Source organism: Vombatus ursinus, unplaced genomic scaffold (genome assembly GCF_900497805.2).
Source record: "Vombatus ursinus unplaced genomic scaffold, bare-nosed wombat genome assembly UNPS02014801.1, whole genome shotgun sequence".
In the NCBI taxonomy this organism is placed as follows: Eukaryota; Metazoa; Chordata; class Mammalia; order Diprotodontia; family Vombatidae; genus Vombatus; species Vombatus ursinus.
Genome location: NW_020954579.1, coordinates 14,873,924 through 14,890,257, shown reverse-complemented (window position 1 = coordinate 14,890,257; position 16,334 = coordinate 14,873,924). Strand labels below are relative to the sequence as shown.

The 16,334-nt window shown below is 42.9% G+C and overlaps 1 protein-coding gene across 1 annotated transcript in view; it reads left to right on the top strand.

The window, feature by feature from the left end:
- SAP30BP (SAP30 binding protein) overlaps window positions 1-16,334 on the top strand; it is a 42,918-nt gene that overhangs the window by 25,645 nt on the left and 939 nt on the right. Inside the window, exons 4-9 of the mRNA XM_027873011.1 lie at window positions 2,767-2,809; window positions 9,485-9,573; window positions 11,704-11,795; window positions 12,785-12,845; window positions 13,570-13,621; window positions 15,026-15,084. Coding sequence (XP_027728812.1) covers window positions 2,767-2,809; window positions 9,485-9,573; window positions 11,704-11,795; window positions 12,785-12,845; window positions 13,570-13,621; window positions 15,026-15,084 — 396 coding nt within the window. The remainder of the gene's footprint in view (window positions 1-2,766; window positions 2,810-9,484; window positions 9,574-11,703; window positions 11,796-12,784; window positions 12,846-13,569; window positions 13,622-15,025; window positions 15,085-16,334) is intronic.

Genomic DNA, 16,334 nt, shown 5'->3' with positions numbered 1-16,334 from the left:
ACACACACACACACACACACACACACACACACACACACACACACACAGCCATTCATTGCAGTGTACAATCAGTCCATTGATGTATGTGGAGTTTTCCTAACACATGTTATGATTTGGTGTCCTTGGGGCAGGATCTGGCACAAGATCCTAACAGTTGGCTCCTTAGGTACCAGGAAAACTTGTGCCTGTATCTTTGTGATAAGTATTTTGAGGACAGAACCAGCCCCGGGAGGATGGAACCACAGAGGCTGATTATCATGGATTCCACATACTTAGACTGCTCAGCATGTGATACTGTTTGTTCTGGACTTCCCTATACTCAGGTACAGCAATTGGAAGCAAAGTGGGAAAGGCAGCCCATCTCAGTAATCTTACAGGTTGTGGAAATGGCCCCCAAGTTGTAAGATGTACAGACTATTTCTGCAGAGTCTAATAGGCCCCACCATGTTCATGACATGAAATAGAGTGCTTAAGCAATTAGAATGTGAGCTCCTTGAGAGGAGGAACTGTCAGGTTCAGAAGTTTTGAGAAATCAAAAGGGATAGCACCTCCCTTTCTTCCTCCAGACTAAAGATTCACAGAAGTAAACAACTCTTAAAGTAGCAACCCTGACAAAATTTGCAGATTAGCTGAACTGGCCACTGTTCCTATCCAGAGGAAGCTTCTGTCCTTTGAGGAGATGTTCTGTGTACAGAGGAGGACAGTGGTATGATGGACTTAGGAGTCAGGATAGACGTAAGTGAGCTTTGCCTCAGATACTAGCTGTAAGACTAGTTATTTAATCTCTCATGGATTAATTTTTTTTGTAAAATGGGAATAGTTATACAAGATCATTTTGAGGAGCAAATTAGATAATGTTTATAATGTACTTTTTAAATCTTAAAGTGCTCTATAAATGTCAGTAATACTGAGTAACCTGTGGTTCTAGGGTAGATAAGCATTTTTTAAAATTCCAATTTTGATACCTTGCCTAAGGTATTTTACTTTTTTGATTGTCCTTTTTAGTTCATCCAGTGGGATGCCTTGGAAAAGATGAAGGTAGCAGCTATTTAGGAAGTTGCAGTTGGTTGATCTATCATGTGCGTGTCCTACCAGGACAAGGCCTGTTCCCAAATAGCTGACTAGGGAGAGAATGTGAATATAGGGGAATACACTTAACTGGTGTTTTAACACGAAGAAAACTGTCTTCCAGAACAATTTATAAGGAAGGCTGTTAGCCATATCGTTCCCTCCCAACTGGCCATTCAGCATTAACTTCATCATTCTCTGATACAAAGAGATTGTTGTTGGGTCCCCAGAGAGACTGGTGCATTTGGTGAAGCAGCTGGTTTACGATGCCAGTCTGAACTTGGCACAGCAGCTTTCCAACCCTTCCCTATCTCAGCCCAGTAAGAGTTCTTTATTTGCCCACCTGACTAGCAGTGGGAATATAACTGCAAGGGTCTTGTTGCTAAGCAGCCAGGCATGAGGATTGTGTCCTTTTCAGGTTGGATGAATAGCGGCAGTGTTCTGAGGACCTTGGAAATTTTGGACTGTCTTAGAATTCTGAGGAGGGGTTTGAGGAAGGCAGTAAGATACAGATGGTGCTGTCTCTGTAACATAGTGCCATGGTTTGGGGAAGGATTTTGGTGGCCTGCCTGAAATTCAAAACACATATTGACATACTGCTACTCCACCAAGCTAGAACCTAATTGATCTCTCCTTGGATATACTGCAGATTCCTCTTGAAGGCCTCATCTCCATAGCTCTTGTATAACTGCCTTCACATCACGGCCCTCCCCCAACAAGAGGAAGGGAGAAAAGGGAAAATTGTCAGTAATTTTCTTCGGACTAAGTTTCCACCATTCTAACCATTAGCATTTTAGGGCATACGTTGTATCCCTGCAGTCATTGTCTCTTAAGTGCATGTGCAGTGCGATAGCCCAGTTATATGCACATTGGGTTTGTGCTGTCCATCTTACAGATGAGGAAACGTGCCAATAAAGAAAAGTACTTGCTTCCAGGATGGACTGTTCACCACCGGAAACATGCCAGGACATGATGATATAGCTTAGGGCTTGGACTGTGCTCTTTTCTTTCAAAACCTCTTTGGGATAAAGAAATTACTTTGATACAGTAAAGTGGAAAAGTGAGGTCACAAAATATTTTGTTTAAAAAAAAGACAGCAACTTTTTGGGAGCAGTTTTTTTGTTTTGGTTTGTTTGTTTTGTGTGTGTGTGTGTGTGTTTAGTTGTGTGGCTCTTTTCTTGGTACAAAATTGTTTATTTTTGTCTTCCCAACGTCCTAATGCCTATGGTAACTGTCATGGTGGTCTTGAGCAGGCTCACCAGGTTCCAGCTTCCGTGACGTGACGTGACATGACATGCCCTGTACAGGGTGGTAAAAGTCCAGGCAGGCCACCCCAAGAGCCCAAGGGAAAAGAAAACTGGTGAGAGTGAAATTGGTTTCATTGGTCGTGAGTCGTTTCTTCTTGATGCTAGTTTGTATCTGTCATTGCTGGAAACATGATGTTAAACAGGCCAGAGCAGTAGTTTGTCATCCAAATGTAGGTGGTGAAGGAGAAAGAGCACTGGAATAGTTGTTAGGGCATGAGCCTTGACACACCAAGCAGCTTGGTTTTTCACTGTACGTGTTCCATGTAGTATTTTTCACTTTCTTTCCTCCCTTGAAAAGTATTGTGCCATATCAGTGAACACTAATGTAGCTATTAAGAGGAAATGTCAGCCCCAAATCTTATCTTCCCTTGTTTTTGTTTCTCTCTTGCAGGAGTTTTCAGAACTGGAAAAGCGAGATCCCCAGGAGCTGGTTGGTATGTGTTTGTATTATATACATTCTGGGGTATAAGGAATTTTATGTTGGGGGATGAGCAGAGAACAGTGTAGAGAAGAAATAAGCTAGGTTTTAGACATTTAGGGTAAACCTCTGCTTGATACAGGTATTTCTTACTCTGTCTTAAGCGGCCCCTTTGAGATAAGTTTTGTATTTAGCCTCTTAATAGTCTCCTTCCACTTGGAATTTTATAGCATGTGTGAGACATGAAAAGAACAATTCTCATGTTGTATTCATGGAACAGTTTGTCAGCCTTTGGTTAGTTGCCAGTTCTATCAGGAGAGGAATCAGAGTCCCATTTAACCAAAAGATTTTTCTTCCTCTTTGCTTCAATTCCCCTTGTGTCTTGGGCCAAAACCCCTGTCTTAGACCCTTCTTATTGCCTTTCCCCTCCTCTCTAGCCTTATGTAGTAGAAATTGTTCAAAGGGTAAGCATGTGGCCTCTTGCACCAGCTATACCACTAAAAGAGGAAAATGCCTTAGAGTCAGGAACCCCATTGTGAATGGAGAAAACATACTATTATATGTCCAGAGGACCAGAATGAAATATGTAGGAGTGTACTAGGGCCCACACAATCTAGTCTATGCATCTTAGACTTTTGAAAATTCTAAGACACCAGTTTAGCCATGAGCCGTCTAAGAGCTATACTAAATATAGGTTTTTCCAGGTATGAATCCATCTTCCTACAAAGGAAGGTGCTGGTGTTCCATCAAAACCTACTTTGGAACCACTGTGTCATAGGCCAGCCCTACTCAGACAAGTCTGGTAGGTCAGGTTCGAGGTTAGAACTAAATGAGGCACTTGTAGACCATCTAACATTTAACAAAAAGACATTTACCTAGCCATACTATGGAAAGGATAGTCAGCAAAGGTACAGCACTGGTTCAGGTAGAGAAAGCCCACCTCATCATCACCATACAAAAGCACATCTGGTCAGCAGAGTGTGGCGATACGGTGACTTGTACAGTATTGGGTCATCTGCTAATTTATAGGGATGCACTGACTCATTGTGAGCTAGTTTCTTTTGTAATCTTAGATGACTTAGATGACTAGGTAGAAGACTAGCAGTTTGAGCCTTGGGCCTTTAGATCAAGTCTTGAGAATAGTTTCCTTTTAGGGGAAAAAAGAAAAAAATAGCCTAGTTGAGAGAAAGAGAGAGATTTAAGGTTAAGATGTGTGTGTGTGTGTGTGTGTGTGTGTGTGTGTGTTTTGCTCCTACCGCATCCCATCCCTCTGTGGTAAGCTCCTAACAGTCTTTCAAGGACCTGCCTCTTAAATGGTTTTAAGAGCCATCACTTGAAAGCCCTGAACTCAGAAATACAAGAAACCTAGCATAAATAGCATTGGAAGAGGAAATTAGTTCAAGTTTTAAAAACAACAACCACAAAAAGCAATTTGATAGTCCCCTTTCATTCACTGAAGGAATGAATGGAGGAGAGGGAATGAAGACCGGAAATTCCAGGCTTTGCCTCCTCCCTTCAGAAAGACCAAGTTCTAAATTTGATGCTAGGTCATCATTGTTCACAGTGGGTCCTAGTGTAAAGTTGTGACAGTTAGCAAGAGCAGAGCCAGTAACATCAGAGTTATAGCACATACGATGATGACACTTCTGTCACAATTAGCAGTTCTCATCATAGGTCAGAGTAACCAAAACCCTTTTGCATGCCACTTGTCTTAGTGCCATTGCTGATAAAGGAAACTTTCCCTGTACCACCACCCTGCCAATGTTCCCCCGCTCACCAACCAGGAAATCCTCCTCCCTTAGCTTGGGATTGGGACTGATTAAAGAAAGGGATGGTGGTGCCTTTTTAGAAGCCTCTGCCAAAGGGGCAGCTAGGTGGTGCAGTGGATAGAGCACCTCCCTGGAGTCAGAAGGACCCGAGTTCAAATCAGGTCTCAGATCAGATACTTCACACTTAAACTAGCTGTGTGACCCTGGGCAAGTCACTTAACCCCAATTGCCTTGCAAAAATAAAAATAAAGAAGCCTCTGCCAAGTGGCTACCTCCTTCTTTTACAGGGGCATTAGAGTCTCCCTCCTTTATCCAGGAATTTGGGATGGTCATCAAGTCAGCTAAGGGTTCTCCTTTCTTCCATGGAAATACACATATCCCATACTTTGCATAGTTTTACCTTTCCCATGTGTCCTCCCAACATTATCACTCCTTCATCCCCCAAACCCCTTTTTTTGGGAAGGAGTGGGTCTTAACCATCCTGGAGGGAAAAAGACCTGCAAATTGAGCGCTAACTGAGCTATTTCCCCATGGTGTATGGGGCTCTCAGTCTAGGAAAAAGCTTTGATAACTGCATTTGCGGTGAAATAAGGAAGAGTCAAAGAAGGTCATTCAGAACTATGTTCAAAAGTAATCCGTCTTTATCAGGTAGGTCTTTCTGGAGTCTGAATCTGATAAATTATGGCACCAAAGAGCCCTCTCCCTTCCTAAGGTGACATTGCCTCATAGAAGACATAACTTCTGGGAAGTGAGACACTTGGTATTGGTGGACATGATGACAAAGTTATTGTTCAAGAGGGTTGAACCTCCTTCCTTGAGATGGGGGATGAGGGCCATTTTGCCACTTGAGGACAGATTGAGGACCATTCAGGATAGATAGGTGCTCTGTAGTTGGCATGAAGAGCCCCGTTGGACCGAAATAATTGCCATAGCCCCAAGCCATGGAACTTTGACACAGAGAGGGTCTCCAAATTTGCTCCACTGGACCATACCCTCAACAACCCTTATTCCAGTAACACTTCAGGTTATTGTTTTAAATTCTTCTGCAACTTCCCCAGTTCTTTGGTGACAAAAGAACACCTACTCTTCAGCCTCCCCTTTAAATGTAGCACTCGGCCATCTCCAGTCGTCCTGATCTATATCTTGCCACTGGACCCAGATACCTCTGGAGGAGAGTGAGGCTGGTGACTTTGCATAGCCCTCCTTCACTTAAATCCAATTCACTTGCAAGTCATGGCATCATTCCTGATGTCATGATCTGCTTCGAAAATGAAGGACAAACCATAACACACAGCAATAGATGTAACAATAAAGAAATCCCAAGGCTGTCTTATTGCAGGGGCAGATTCCCAGTTCTTACCTTTATTTCCTTTCCCATTCTCTTATAGCCCTGATCTCACTGCTAAGGAGGCCGGTGGTCTAGACCTAGGCGAGTCACTTAACTCCAATTGCCTTGCAAAAAAAGAAAAACAAGTTTTCTGTCTCTAGTTGCTGAATGCATTGGGCCAATTTACTTTGATTTTCCTTGTGTCAGAAATCCAGCTTCTCTAAGACTGTTAACAATAACAAGGGACTGTTCAACCTGATATTTTCTTTATCCTCCATATCAGCCTCCTTAGCATCCACTGAGCTAATTGCTTTAGGTCATTGGGAGCCTTCTTTCTGTCCCATTGGAGGACTGGCCATATACCACCAAAAAGACGCTTGCCACTGGGTTCCACACTGCCATATCTAGCCATCTAGTCAATCCATTCTCTACATGTACTTAATCCTTTCCCCACTATAGCCATGATAATAGTTTACTCCATTCTTGCCTTCACCAAAATGTTGTAGGCTGGGCTTGACTGAAACCAGTCTGAGGGGTTCAGGTTCAAGTTTGGAATTAAATGAAGCGCTCGTGGATTACAGTTAACAAAAGAAGGCGTACTTAGGCCTAGCAAGGAAAAGATACTCAGAAAAGATATAACACTGGTTCAGGTAAATACAGCCCCCCTCATGCCTGTGCAGAAATGCATCTAGCTGGTTGGCAGGGTGTGGTGGATATGCATGACATCCAGCATATCTGAGGGGCACTGACTCCTTGTGGGTATGCTGCTTTTATCCCTTAGGGAGCTGTGTCAGTGACTTGAACTTTAGGCCTCCAGACTGATCAGGTTTCAAGATAATTGGCCTTCTGAGGGGAAAAAAATCCTAGCCTAGCCACATGGTAAATACTGCTCCTACCTACTTATTAACCATTACTGGCTTCTGAATATGTCACCTGTCTTATTAGTCTATATAAAAGCAAACTCTTACTCCCAACAGAATTGCTGTATTATTGTGTGCTTCTGATCATGGGTTCACAGTTAAATCATTTTGAGCCTATGGACTTCAAAATCAAGGATTTAATCAAACCAGCTTTGCTATTTGGACTTTATGTGGGATCTAAATCTCTTTTCTCTTGAAACAAAGCCCTCTACAAACTCTGACCTGACAAGAATGGAGACAGAGACTGAGAAGGAAAGGGAGAACAACGGGAAAGGGGAAGAGAGAAAAAGGACTCAGGATGGGATTCAGTAAAGATGTAGTTAGGAATTTCGAATAGCTTAGACCCACAGAGTTAGAGAAGACATTTCAGAAAGGGTTCTTTGTCTCTGCCTTGCCCTAATTTTTGTTCATCCCTGCTACAAAAGTTCTGATTTATTCAGATCCCTATAAAGGCCAGTGTTCACCAAACCCTAGATTCTGTTGATAGAAAACAACATTATAGAGACACAGTGGTTGACATTGTGGGCAGGGGAATGCAGAGTGAGAGCCAGCTAAGAAACTAGTGGCCTTTAAAATCTGGAGAAAAACAGAGAGAGAAAGAGATGATTTGGGCTTCTCAGTCTTCTCTCCCAACTTCCCAGCCCCATACCCAATGAAATAGCCCAGAGCAATGTCTGCTAAACTTGTTGAATACAGTTCCTCATGGTCTTAAGTGGAGAGAAAAGAGGGAAGAATTTCAGAATCTTTCCCATTTTGTTAAGTGCCATGACTGTCATCCCTTTTTGCTTATTTTTGGGTGTCACACTCCAAAACTACCTACCTAGGACTGAAAAGCAATCCTGTGTATGTTGGTGGTCTAGAGGCATTAATGGGACAATCAGGAATGCAGACAAGACAGCTGATGTCTAGACCTGGGACCCTGTGCTGCACTGGTGTCTCTGATAGAGTTTAATGACTGATGGGCACAGTTTGATGTCTTTAGTGCCTGGCCTTTGCTTTTGTTGCTGATATTCAGGAAATTTGAGGCCAGCTCACACTGTCAAATTGTATTTCTTCTCTCTACCTTACGGCTCCTAAAAATATCCTTTTAACTCTGCCAGGCTTTACTGCAGTCCATGATGGTTAAGAGAGAGAGAAAGAACAGAGCAGAGGGGGGAGGGAAAAGGAGAGGTCCCAACCCTGTGCACTTAGCGTATAGTTATGCTAATATCTAAAAACCACCACAACATCAGAATCCTCCTGATCTGTACGTTGGATGAATAGAGAATAAGCTTCTGGTCAGAGACCGTACAGTGACTGTTGAGTTATCCCGTTCTTGAAGGGTGTTTGGTGGCTGTGACTGATGACCATGAAAATTGAGTCACATAGAGTGGTTTTATAGCCCCTGTTTCACTGTTTGACAGAATGTGACTCTTGCATTGGGTTTATCTTAGTACATCATTTGTTATTAACAGCCAGCAGCTTAGGTAAGTTTGACTGTGCCCTTACTCTGAATTCTTTTCATAGTGATTTTTTTTTTAAGTCTCAGATTTGTTTCAGTTCAGCAAAACCATCACTATGCAATAAGGTGTGATGCTTCATGCTAGAAATAGAGTCAAAATCAAAAAGTTTCTGCCTTTAGGGGGATTACCTTCTCCTATGGAGATTACAGTATGTGTACAGATAAGTAAACACAAGGTCCCTCATATGGAAGATATCACTAACATCTGGGAGACTCAGAGAAGGCTTCATGGAGGAGGTGGCACTGAGCCTTGAAACAAAAATAAGAATTTTGAGAGACAGAGATGAGGAGAGAAGCACATTGTCACCAGGGGGGTGGCTTGTACAAATTCATGGCTCCCAATATGGAATATAGGGTTTGGGTACAGCTAGTTCAGCCTGGCTATAATAAATGAAGGGAAGCAATGTGATCTAGGAAGGTAGGTTGAAACTAGAATATAGAAGGCCCAAACTCCAGATTCATGAGCTTAATTAACAATATGTTCTTTAGTAAGTAGAGAGATCAAAGCAGTTTATCTCTGAAGAAAATATTAAGCCAACCTGGGGGCCAGAGTAGCAACCTAAACCCTGGTGTTTGATTCAAGGCTAGCAATAGGCAGGCAGTCCAACTGGCCTCCCCCACCTCCTACCACAGATGTGTTCTTGCTGTAGTTGTGGGGGTCCCGTCAAATACCCTGAAAACAAATAACAGGATCCTGGTTTGCCCTTCCTTCTAATCCCACTCCATCCTGCCCCTTATTTGAACAGTGTATGATCCTTTTCATGGGAGGTTGTTTTTGAATAACATGGACAGATTCCTGCTACAAGTACCCCATTGTCCAAGGCATTCAGAGCAGGACTGAAGTCACTGCAGTGCTTAATGGCTGTGGAGGGGTGAGGGGGAGCTTACGGCCCCTGGGGAGAATTGGTCATTTTTGGTCTACAGTTCTTCCTCACTGTGGTCAAACCTTTTGTTTTCTAGAAGATGAAGTAGGAACTCTGGCATCAAGTATTTTTTGTTTGTTTGTTTGTTTTGTCACTTTGACATATGCAGGTGCCCTGGAAAACTGGCCTGGGCTGTGGTTATGATATATGGTATAGAGAAGTTTCATCTTCCAGATCCTTCTAGGCATTTGAATGCTACCTTTGGGAGCAAGGACTCAGATTGTGATGTTGCATCTCTGTTTTCTCCATAGCCTCCTTCTCTGAGAGAGTCAGGAACATGTCTCCTGATGAGATTAAAATCCCCCCAGAGCCACCTGGCAGATGCTCGAATCACCTCCAGGTAGGAGCAAGGTTTGGTTACACACACACTCACTCTCTCTCTGTCTCTCTCTCAGTAGCAAAGGAAAGGCTGTGTCGTCAGGACTCTTCCTCTTTTCCCTGCCTCCCCCTCTTGAGTAGCTCTGACAGAAAAAAAGGGATTGTTAAAACCTGGGTTCAAATCTTGTCCTTAGATGCTCACTCATAGAGTGATCCCAGGCACCTCCTTTCCCCTGTCTTTGCCACAATTTCCTCATCTTACAAATGAGGGGGTGGGACTTGATGGGCTCTGAGGTCCTTTCCAGCTCTCTTCTATGATCCTGTGATAAGGAAACCAGAGCAAATGAGTGGCTAGCCCTGGAGCCCAAGGAGGGCTGTAGTTCAGTTTCCACTAGGCACCGAAAGTGTGTGCTGTTGTCCTGACAAAGGGCAACTTACGGGGTCTGGGACTAAGGAATGCAGCAGGCTGATGTGAGGGTCCTCTGACAGGGCTGGGTACTCAGGAAATAGGGGTATTTTCTTCCTTTCCCTGAAGTCTCCACCCCATGCTGAGTAGGCCTTCCACCCACCATCCCACAGGATGGAGGCTCCCTCTATCCCAGCAAGCCAGGCAAGCTACAGCATGTAGTTAGCAACTCCAGCAATCTGTCAGGCAGAGAGAACGCCAAGGAGCTTGACTCTTCTAGCCAGTAATTTCCTTTTTTCTTTCTAGACTGTCTTAACAGTAAAGTCAGTCAGTGGCCCTGAGAACGTTTTCTTTCAGCTGAACTGGCACAATTCCAGTGACCCAAGACAGAGATGTCCTCTGTGGGGAGTAGGTTTGCCTTTGATCAGATTGTAGAGGCTTCTCTTTGAGGAGAAATCGACTCTCAAAAAGTAGTTGTTTTTTTTTTTTTTAAGGAAATGGATTTAGAAAGCCATTTATCACTCTTAGCTTCTCCCTGCTGATATTATAATAGACTTCTCTTTGCCCCCCAAATGCTACCTCAGTTCCAAAAATCTTCAGAAAGAATGGAACATGAAAACACTGCTGTCCTGTCCCTGAATGGAATCTTACTTGATCAGTTATCTTTATCTTTACCCACTGCTTCTTTCTGAGAGGTAGTAACTGACTCAAGTGTTTCATCCTCTAGAAGCTGTGTAAAGTTATTTCCACTGGACTGGAACCAGTTACCATACATTACACAATTATAGCTTGGAATATTAGGAATTTGAATATGCGCAGCCACTTCAGGGGATTCCTTATTCATGCCAATCAGGATTTGGCTGTGTTTAGTTTCTCCATGGGGCAATGTGGGCTTTACATTTTGAAGTTTAGTAGGTTTCTCTACCCTTTGTCCCCCACCCCAGAATCAGATTTCTTAGGAACTCTCTCCTGGCACTAGACTAGACTGATACATTGGCTGATAATGTAGTGTACATGGGTGTGTGCTGGGTATGCTTCCCCCAAAGAAAACATTGCAGATGATAGCAGCATGCCAACCAGGCTCCCAGCCATATTGTCCTTTCATTACTCTCACAAAGGCTCCAGCCAGGGTAATGTAGGAAAGTCGTGATGAGAGATGAGTACATGACCCTTGTCTGAGAGGTTATGTGACACCCCTGAGAACCCTCCAGCAAGCTACTTTAGAAGGGTCTGGAACCCAAACTAAATGCTGTAGGCACACTCCTCCAGTGGGAAGTGTTCGGGCCCTTTCAGGCATCTGCAGGTCACACTTGAGCCATTCAGTGAGGGTTTAATCCTGTTCTTTCCATTAAGACCTGGATTTTATCTTTACAGAAAAGCTTTGATGTTTTATGAGTAATTCAGGAAGTAGTTAACCAGTTTGCAGGTTCTCCAGGCCTCCTTCCCAATAGTTTTTCTGGCTTTGACCATTTCAGTGCTCTTAGTACTTGTAGTAGAAAGCCATCTGGAAAAATTAAAAGAAGATACAGTCAAACTAATCTGTCTCCTTTCTTGCAGGAACCACTGACAAAAGGTTTGGTGGGATATAGGTTAAAACTATGACTGAAGTTAAATTTTTTTAGATAGTTCTATGAATTTTGTTTATATGGCTTTCCCTCCCCTCCCCCCCCTCGGCCTCCTTGACCATAAGCATAATTGAAATGGTGGAATTACATGTCATGACAGGTTTTTGTACCCTTTCTGTAGGACAAGATACAGAAATTATACGAGAGGAAGATAAAGGAAGGGATGGATATGAACTACATTATCCAGAGGAAGAAGGAATTTCGGAATCCCAGGTAAGCTTCCCTGGTGCCCAGAGAATCAATTTTTGCTTCTGTCCTAGGAGGGGAGTTCATCAAGATGGCTTGTGTGATCCAGTTAATGGTGGAGAAATGGTACAGAAAACTGTAAGGAGCCCAGCTGAGATCCCAGCTTAACACCAAATTAGTCACTGTCACCAGTCTTAATGTTAAAATGCATGTGATACTTCATTAGGAAACCTACAGAGTGCATTGATACAACTTGTATCCTCTAAGGATTCACGATAAAAAATCTTACTGTACTACTACTAATCAAAAACTTGTGTGTTGATAGCAAAAAAGAAAAACAAAAAGCATTGGACCTGGATCAGGAAACCTGGCTTCTAGTCCTGGTTCTATTACAACTTAGCATTGTGGCCTTGAACAAATCATTGCCCCTCTTTAGGCCTCAGTTTCCCCATCTATAAAATGAGAAGGTTGAGCTAGCTCTTTTCTGAGGTCTCTTCTAGCTCTTAAGGTACAGTGATTAAGTGAACAGGTGAATGGGTAATGCTTTTTTGGACCAGAGATGTGCCTGGGCCTTGCTTCTACCCAGTTGGTCGTGTAAATAACACCTTTGATGGAACGTGATATAGTAACATCAAGATCTACCTTTGAGTATATAGCGGCTCCAACCCAGTCCCCCAGATTGGAGGCCAGAGACATATGATTAAAGTATGAAAGTATAACCTACCAACTCGATACTAGACTTGTTCAGACTGCCTACTCCCACTTCCAGTCAATAGTCTGATCCCTATCATAACATTGGGATGACTAGAAAGGACCAGAGGTGACTTTTCAGATTGGTGGATTTTGTGGTTGAAATTTTTCTTTAGAAATCTTTCTAAGAGCATATTGGTTGGGTTTTGCTGCGCTGGTATCACAACAGCTCAGGAATTAGAAGAGGTTGGTTCTGGGTGATCTGTTGGGGTTTTACTTATCATGATGGGTACTCAGATCAATTTTCTGTGGCATGTTTGTTTCAGCATCTATGAGAAGCTTATCCAGTACTGTTCAATTGATGAGCTTGGCACCAATTATCCCAAGGTAAGAAGCAAAGCTCTGCGGGTATAATGTTGCTGGCAGCATAGAGAACTCCTCCTTAAAGATGTATTCCATCCTAGGCCAGACAAAGTCCTTACTTCTCACTGCCCATGTAAACTACCCAGACTTAAAGATAAAGACTCCACCTGAATAACCACCATAGCACCAGTTATGTCAGAACTGAAAATTACACCTCTTTTGTTACGGCAGACTAACTAAGCTTCACTAAGTGGCACACTGGACAGAGGGCCAAGCCTGGAGTAAGGAAGACTCATCTTTCTGAGTTCTAATGTGGCCCCTGACACGTAGTAACTGTGTGACCCTGGGCAAGTCACTTAACCCTGTTTGCCTCAGTTTACTTATCTGTAAGATAAACTGAAGAAGGAAATGGTAAACCCCTCCTGTATCTTTGCCCAGAAAACCCCAAATGGGATCACAAAGAGTTGGCTATAACTGAAAAACGACAGAATAAAAACCTGGGCTTAGGCTCATAAAGGATCCTGTCCATGCAAGATCATGTCCCATAGGGAATTATACTGACAGTCATGAGTTGACTGCTGAATTCCAATGCTTATCCAAAAGCCAAGAGGCTAATAACTGGTACAAGAGAGGATTTTAAGTCTAAACTGAGTAGGGAAATATGCTTTGGTTCCTACTTCATACTCCTAGTCAAAAGTATGTTAGCATGAAATCTAACTGATTAGAAGTATAACTCTCTCTTTTTCAGGATATGTTTGACCCCCATGGATGGTCTGAGGACTCCTACTACGAGGCTCTAGGTATTTTCAGAGGATGTATTTGGGGGACTGGGGAAAGTTTATGGGAACTTTCTTTTTATCATTGACCCCACTGGAGTATATGAGGTATCCTTAGCAGTAGGATCTTTAGTTCAGAGGGTATAGATATTTTAGTCACAGGCAGGTGGGTGTTACCTAGGTGTCACAGTGGATAAAAAAGACTGGACTTGGAGTCAGGAAGACTTGAGTTCAAATCTGGCCTCAGACCCTTACTAGCTCTGTGACCTTGGGCAAGTCATATAACCTCTGTGTACCTCAGTTTCCTCAGCTATAAAGTGGGGATTATAATAGTACCTACACCCCCACCTCACCTCAGGGTTTTTGTAAGGATCAGATGACATAATTTGTGAAGTGCTTAGCACAATGTTTGGCACATAGTAGGCGCCTTGCTCCCCTTTTTTAGCATGATTCCATGTTGTTCTCCAGAATAGTTGGAGCATTTCACAGCTCCACCAATAGTGTGATCCTGAACAAGTCAGTGTGTCTGGCTTCCTGTGGTCCTCCAGCAATTGACCATTCCAGTCTTTTCTCATCTTTGCCACTTTGCTAGGTATGAGGTGAAACCTCAAAGTTGTTTTGATTTTCATTTTTCTTATTATTTGTGATTCAGAGCAATCTTTCTTATGGTTTCAATAGTTTTTAATTCTTCTTTTGAGAACTATTCATATTCTTTGACCTCTCATCCATTGGGGTATCACTTTTAGTCCACTTAGATTCTCTATTATGTCTTGGATATCAAGCAGTTGTCAGATTTTTGATGCCAAATTTTTCCCCATTTGATTGCTTTCCTTCTTACTTGTGTTAATTACATTTGTGCAAAAGCTTTTCAGTTTCAAGTAATTGCAAATGAACTGTTCTCTGTCTCAGTTTCCAGATCCATAAAATGGGGATAATATAGTACTTGCCTCCCAGGGTTGTTGGGAGGATTAAAGAAATAACATTTGTAAGGTGTTTTGCAAGTGCTAGCTATTTTTTTATTGTTATTTTTGTTAGTATCTGTTTTATTATTCGTGATTGCTGCTGACCCTTGTTTGGTTAAGAATTTATACCTAGCTGTAGTTATGATAGGTACCTGATCTGTTTTGTAACATGTTGGTCTAAATCTAGATCAGTATGACAAACTGCTTTCATATTTTCTTAGTAATTCTTATCAAATAGGGAATTCCTCTAAGAGAAATGTAAAGTGTCCAGACAGAAGAAAATCTTCTCTTTAGCTAATGGGGAAGGGAACATGAGAAATACAGGGGCCATCATGGTTGACTTCCTCCTTTTATGATGAAGCCATTGCTTTATGAATCTCTGGAGAGGGGGTACAGAGGAGGGTAGGCTCAACTCATGAGAAGGGTCAGAGTTTCTTTTTTGACAGTTTTGTTTTTTGTTTTTTAGCCAAAGCACAGAAGATTGAAATGGACAAATTAGAAAAAGCCAAAAAGGAGAGAACAAAAGTAAGTGACAAAAACCATGGAGACTTGATGATAGAAAAGGTGGATAATTGAAGTACCGGGTACTCGTGCTTAAGGAAGGAGGTTCCCCCCAACTTCAAGATCTTGGCCTGGGGAATACTGTTTGTCCCCCCCCCAAGAAGACATTTCTATCATCTAACTATGTAGTTAGCTGGTTTAGTCCCTCTCTGAGGCCAAACAGTGTTTGCTGAACTTCCATCCTTTGCATCCTTGGCCCTGCCTTTCCTCTGTTTTTTCCCCTTCTCTATCATCTGTTACCTTGATACTTTATCCTTTCTTTCCTACATACTACTTTCAGGTCCCTAGTCAGCTTTGTCCTCAACAACATTTCCCCCATAGTTTTAGATCCCAGCTACCTCTGAACCTTAAGCCTTCTCCAGTTAGTTAAACCTCAAGAATTTGCCCTCACCTCTCCCACTTCAGTGCTACTTTCTACTCCCCAGCCTGGTTAGTTGATCCCTTGTTTTAAGAGACCAGCTTCCCTCTGCAGCTCTATATGTTGGGCATATAGGGCTGAGTGAGTGATTATTGTCCTATGAGGCCACTTTGTCTTGAAGGAAGAGAGAGGGACAATGAGGGTCATCAACCCCCTCTTGCCTTTGATTGGGCCTGACCCCTCCTGTGCTATCAATAGTAATGACTCCAGCCCCAGTGGGCCTCCTTCCATTCCCTAGGACTAAGGAGCTGTGGCTCTTGGCCTTGTTAGTATACTTCTTCAGGCACTGTTTTGGGCCAGGCATGTGGGGACTGGTGTTGGGGAATGATCTGATTTTCTCTTTCTTAACACTTGATTGAATTTCCCTTCTCTCTCTCTCCCTCCTCCCCCTTCAAACCTCAGGCTTATTGCAGGGACGTGTCTGCAGCGCCTGGGGAGGTGACCGGAGCTGTCCTTCCCCTGTGCAGGCACCACCTCCTCCTGGGTGTGAGGAGGAGGGGCCTGGCCAAATGGTTCTGGGCATGTGAGGTGGGGCAGTGCGGGAGGGAAGTCTGGGATTTGTGCAAATACATGACAATGGAGAGAGGGGAACTGGCTTCTATCCAGGAAGTTTTTTAAACCTAGTTTAAAAAAAAAAAACCCTTAAGGCTAAAACTATTGATATCCTTAGACATCACTCCCTGCCCCCAGCCAAACATTGCCAGTCAAACCAGAGCTGATTATCAGTGTCTCCTTTATTCCACAATTCGAAAATCTTGTCCCCTGGGAGCAAATGGATTACAAGAGAGGACATAAA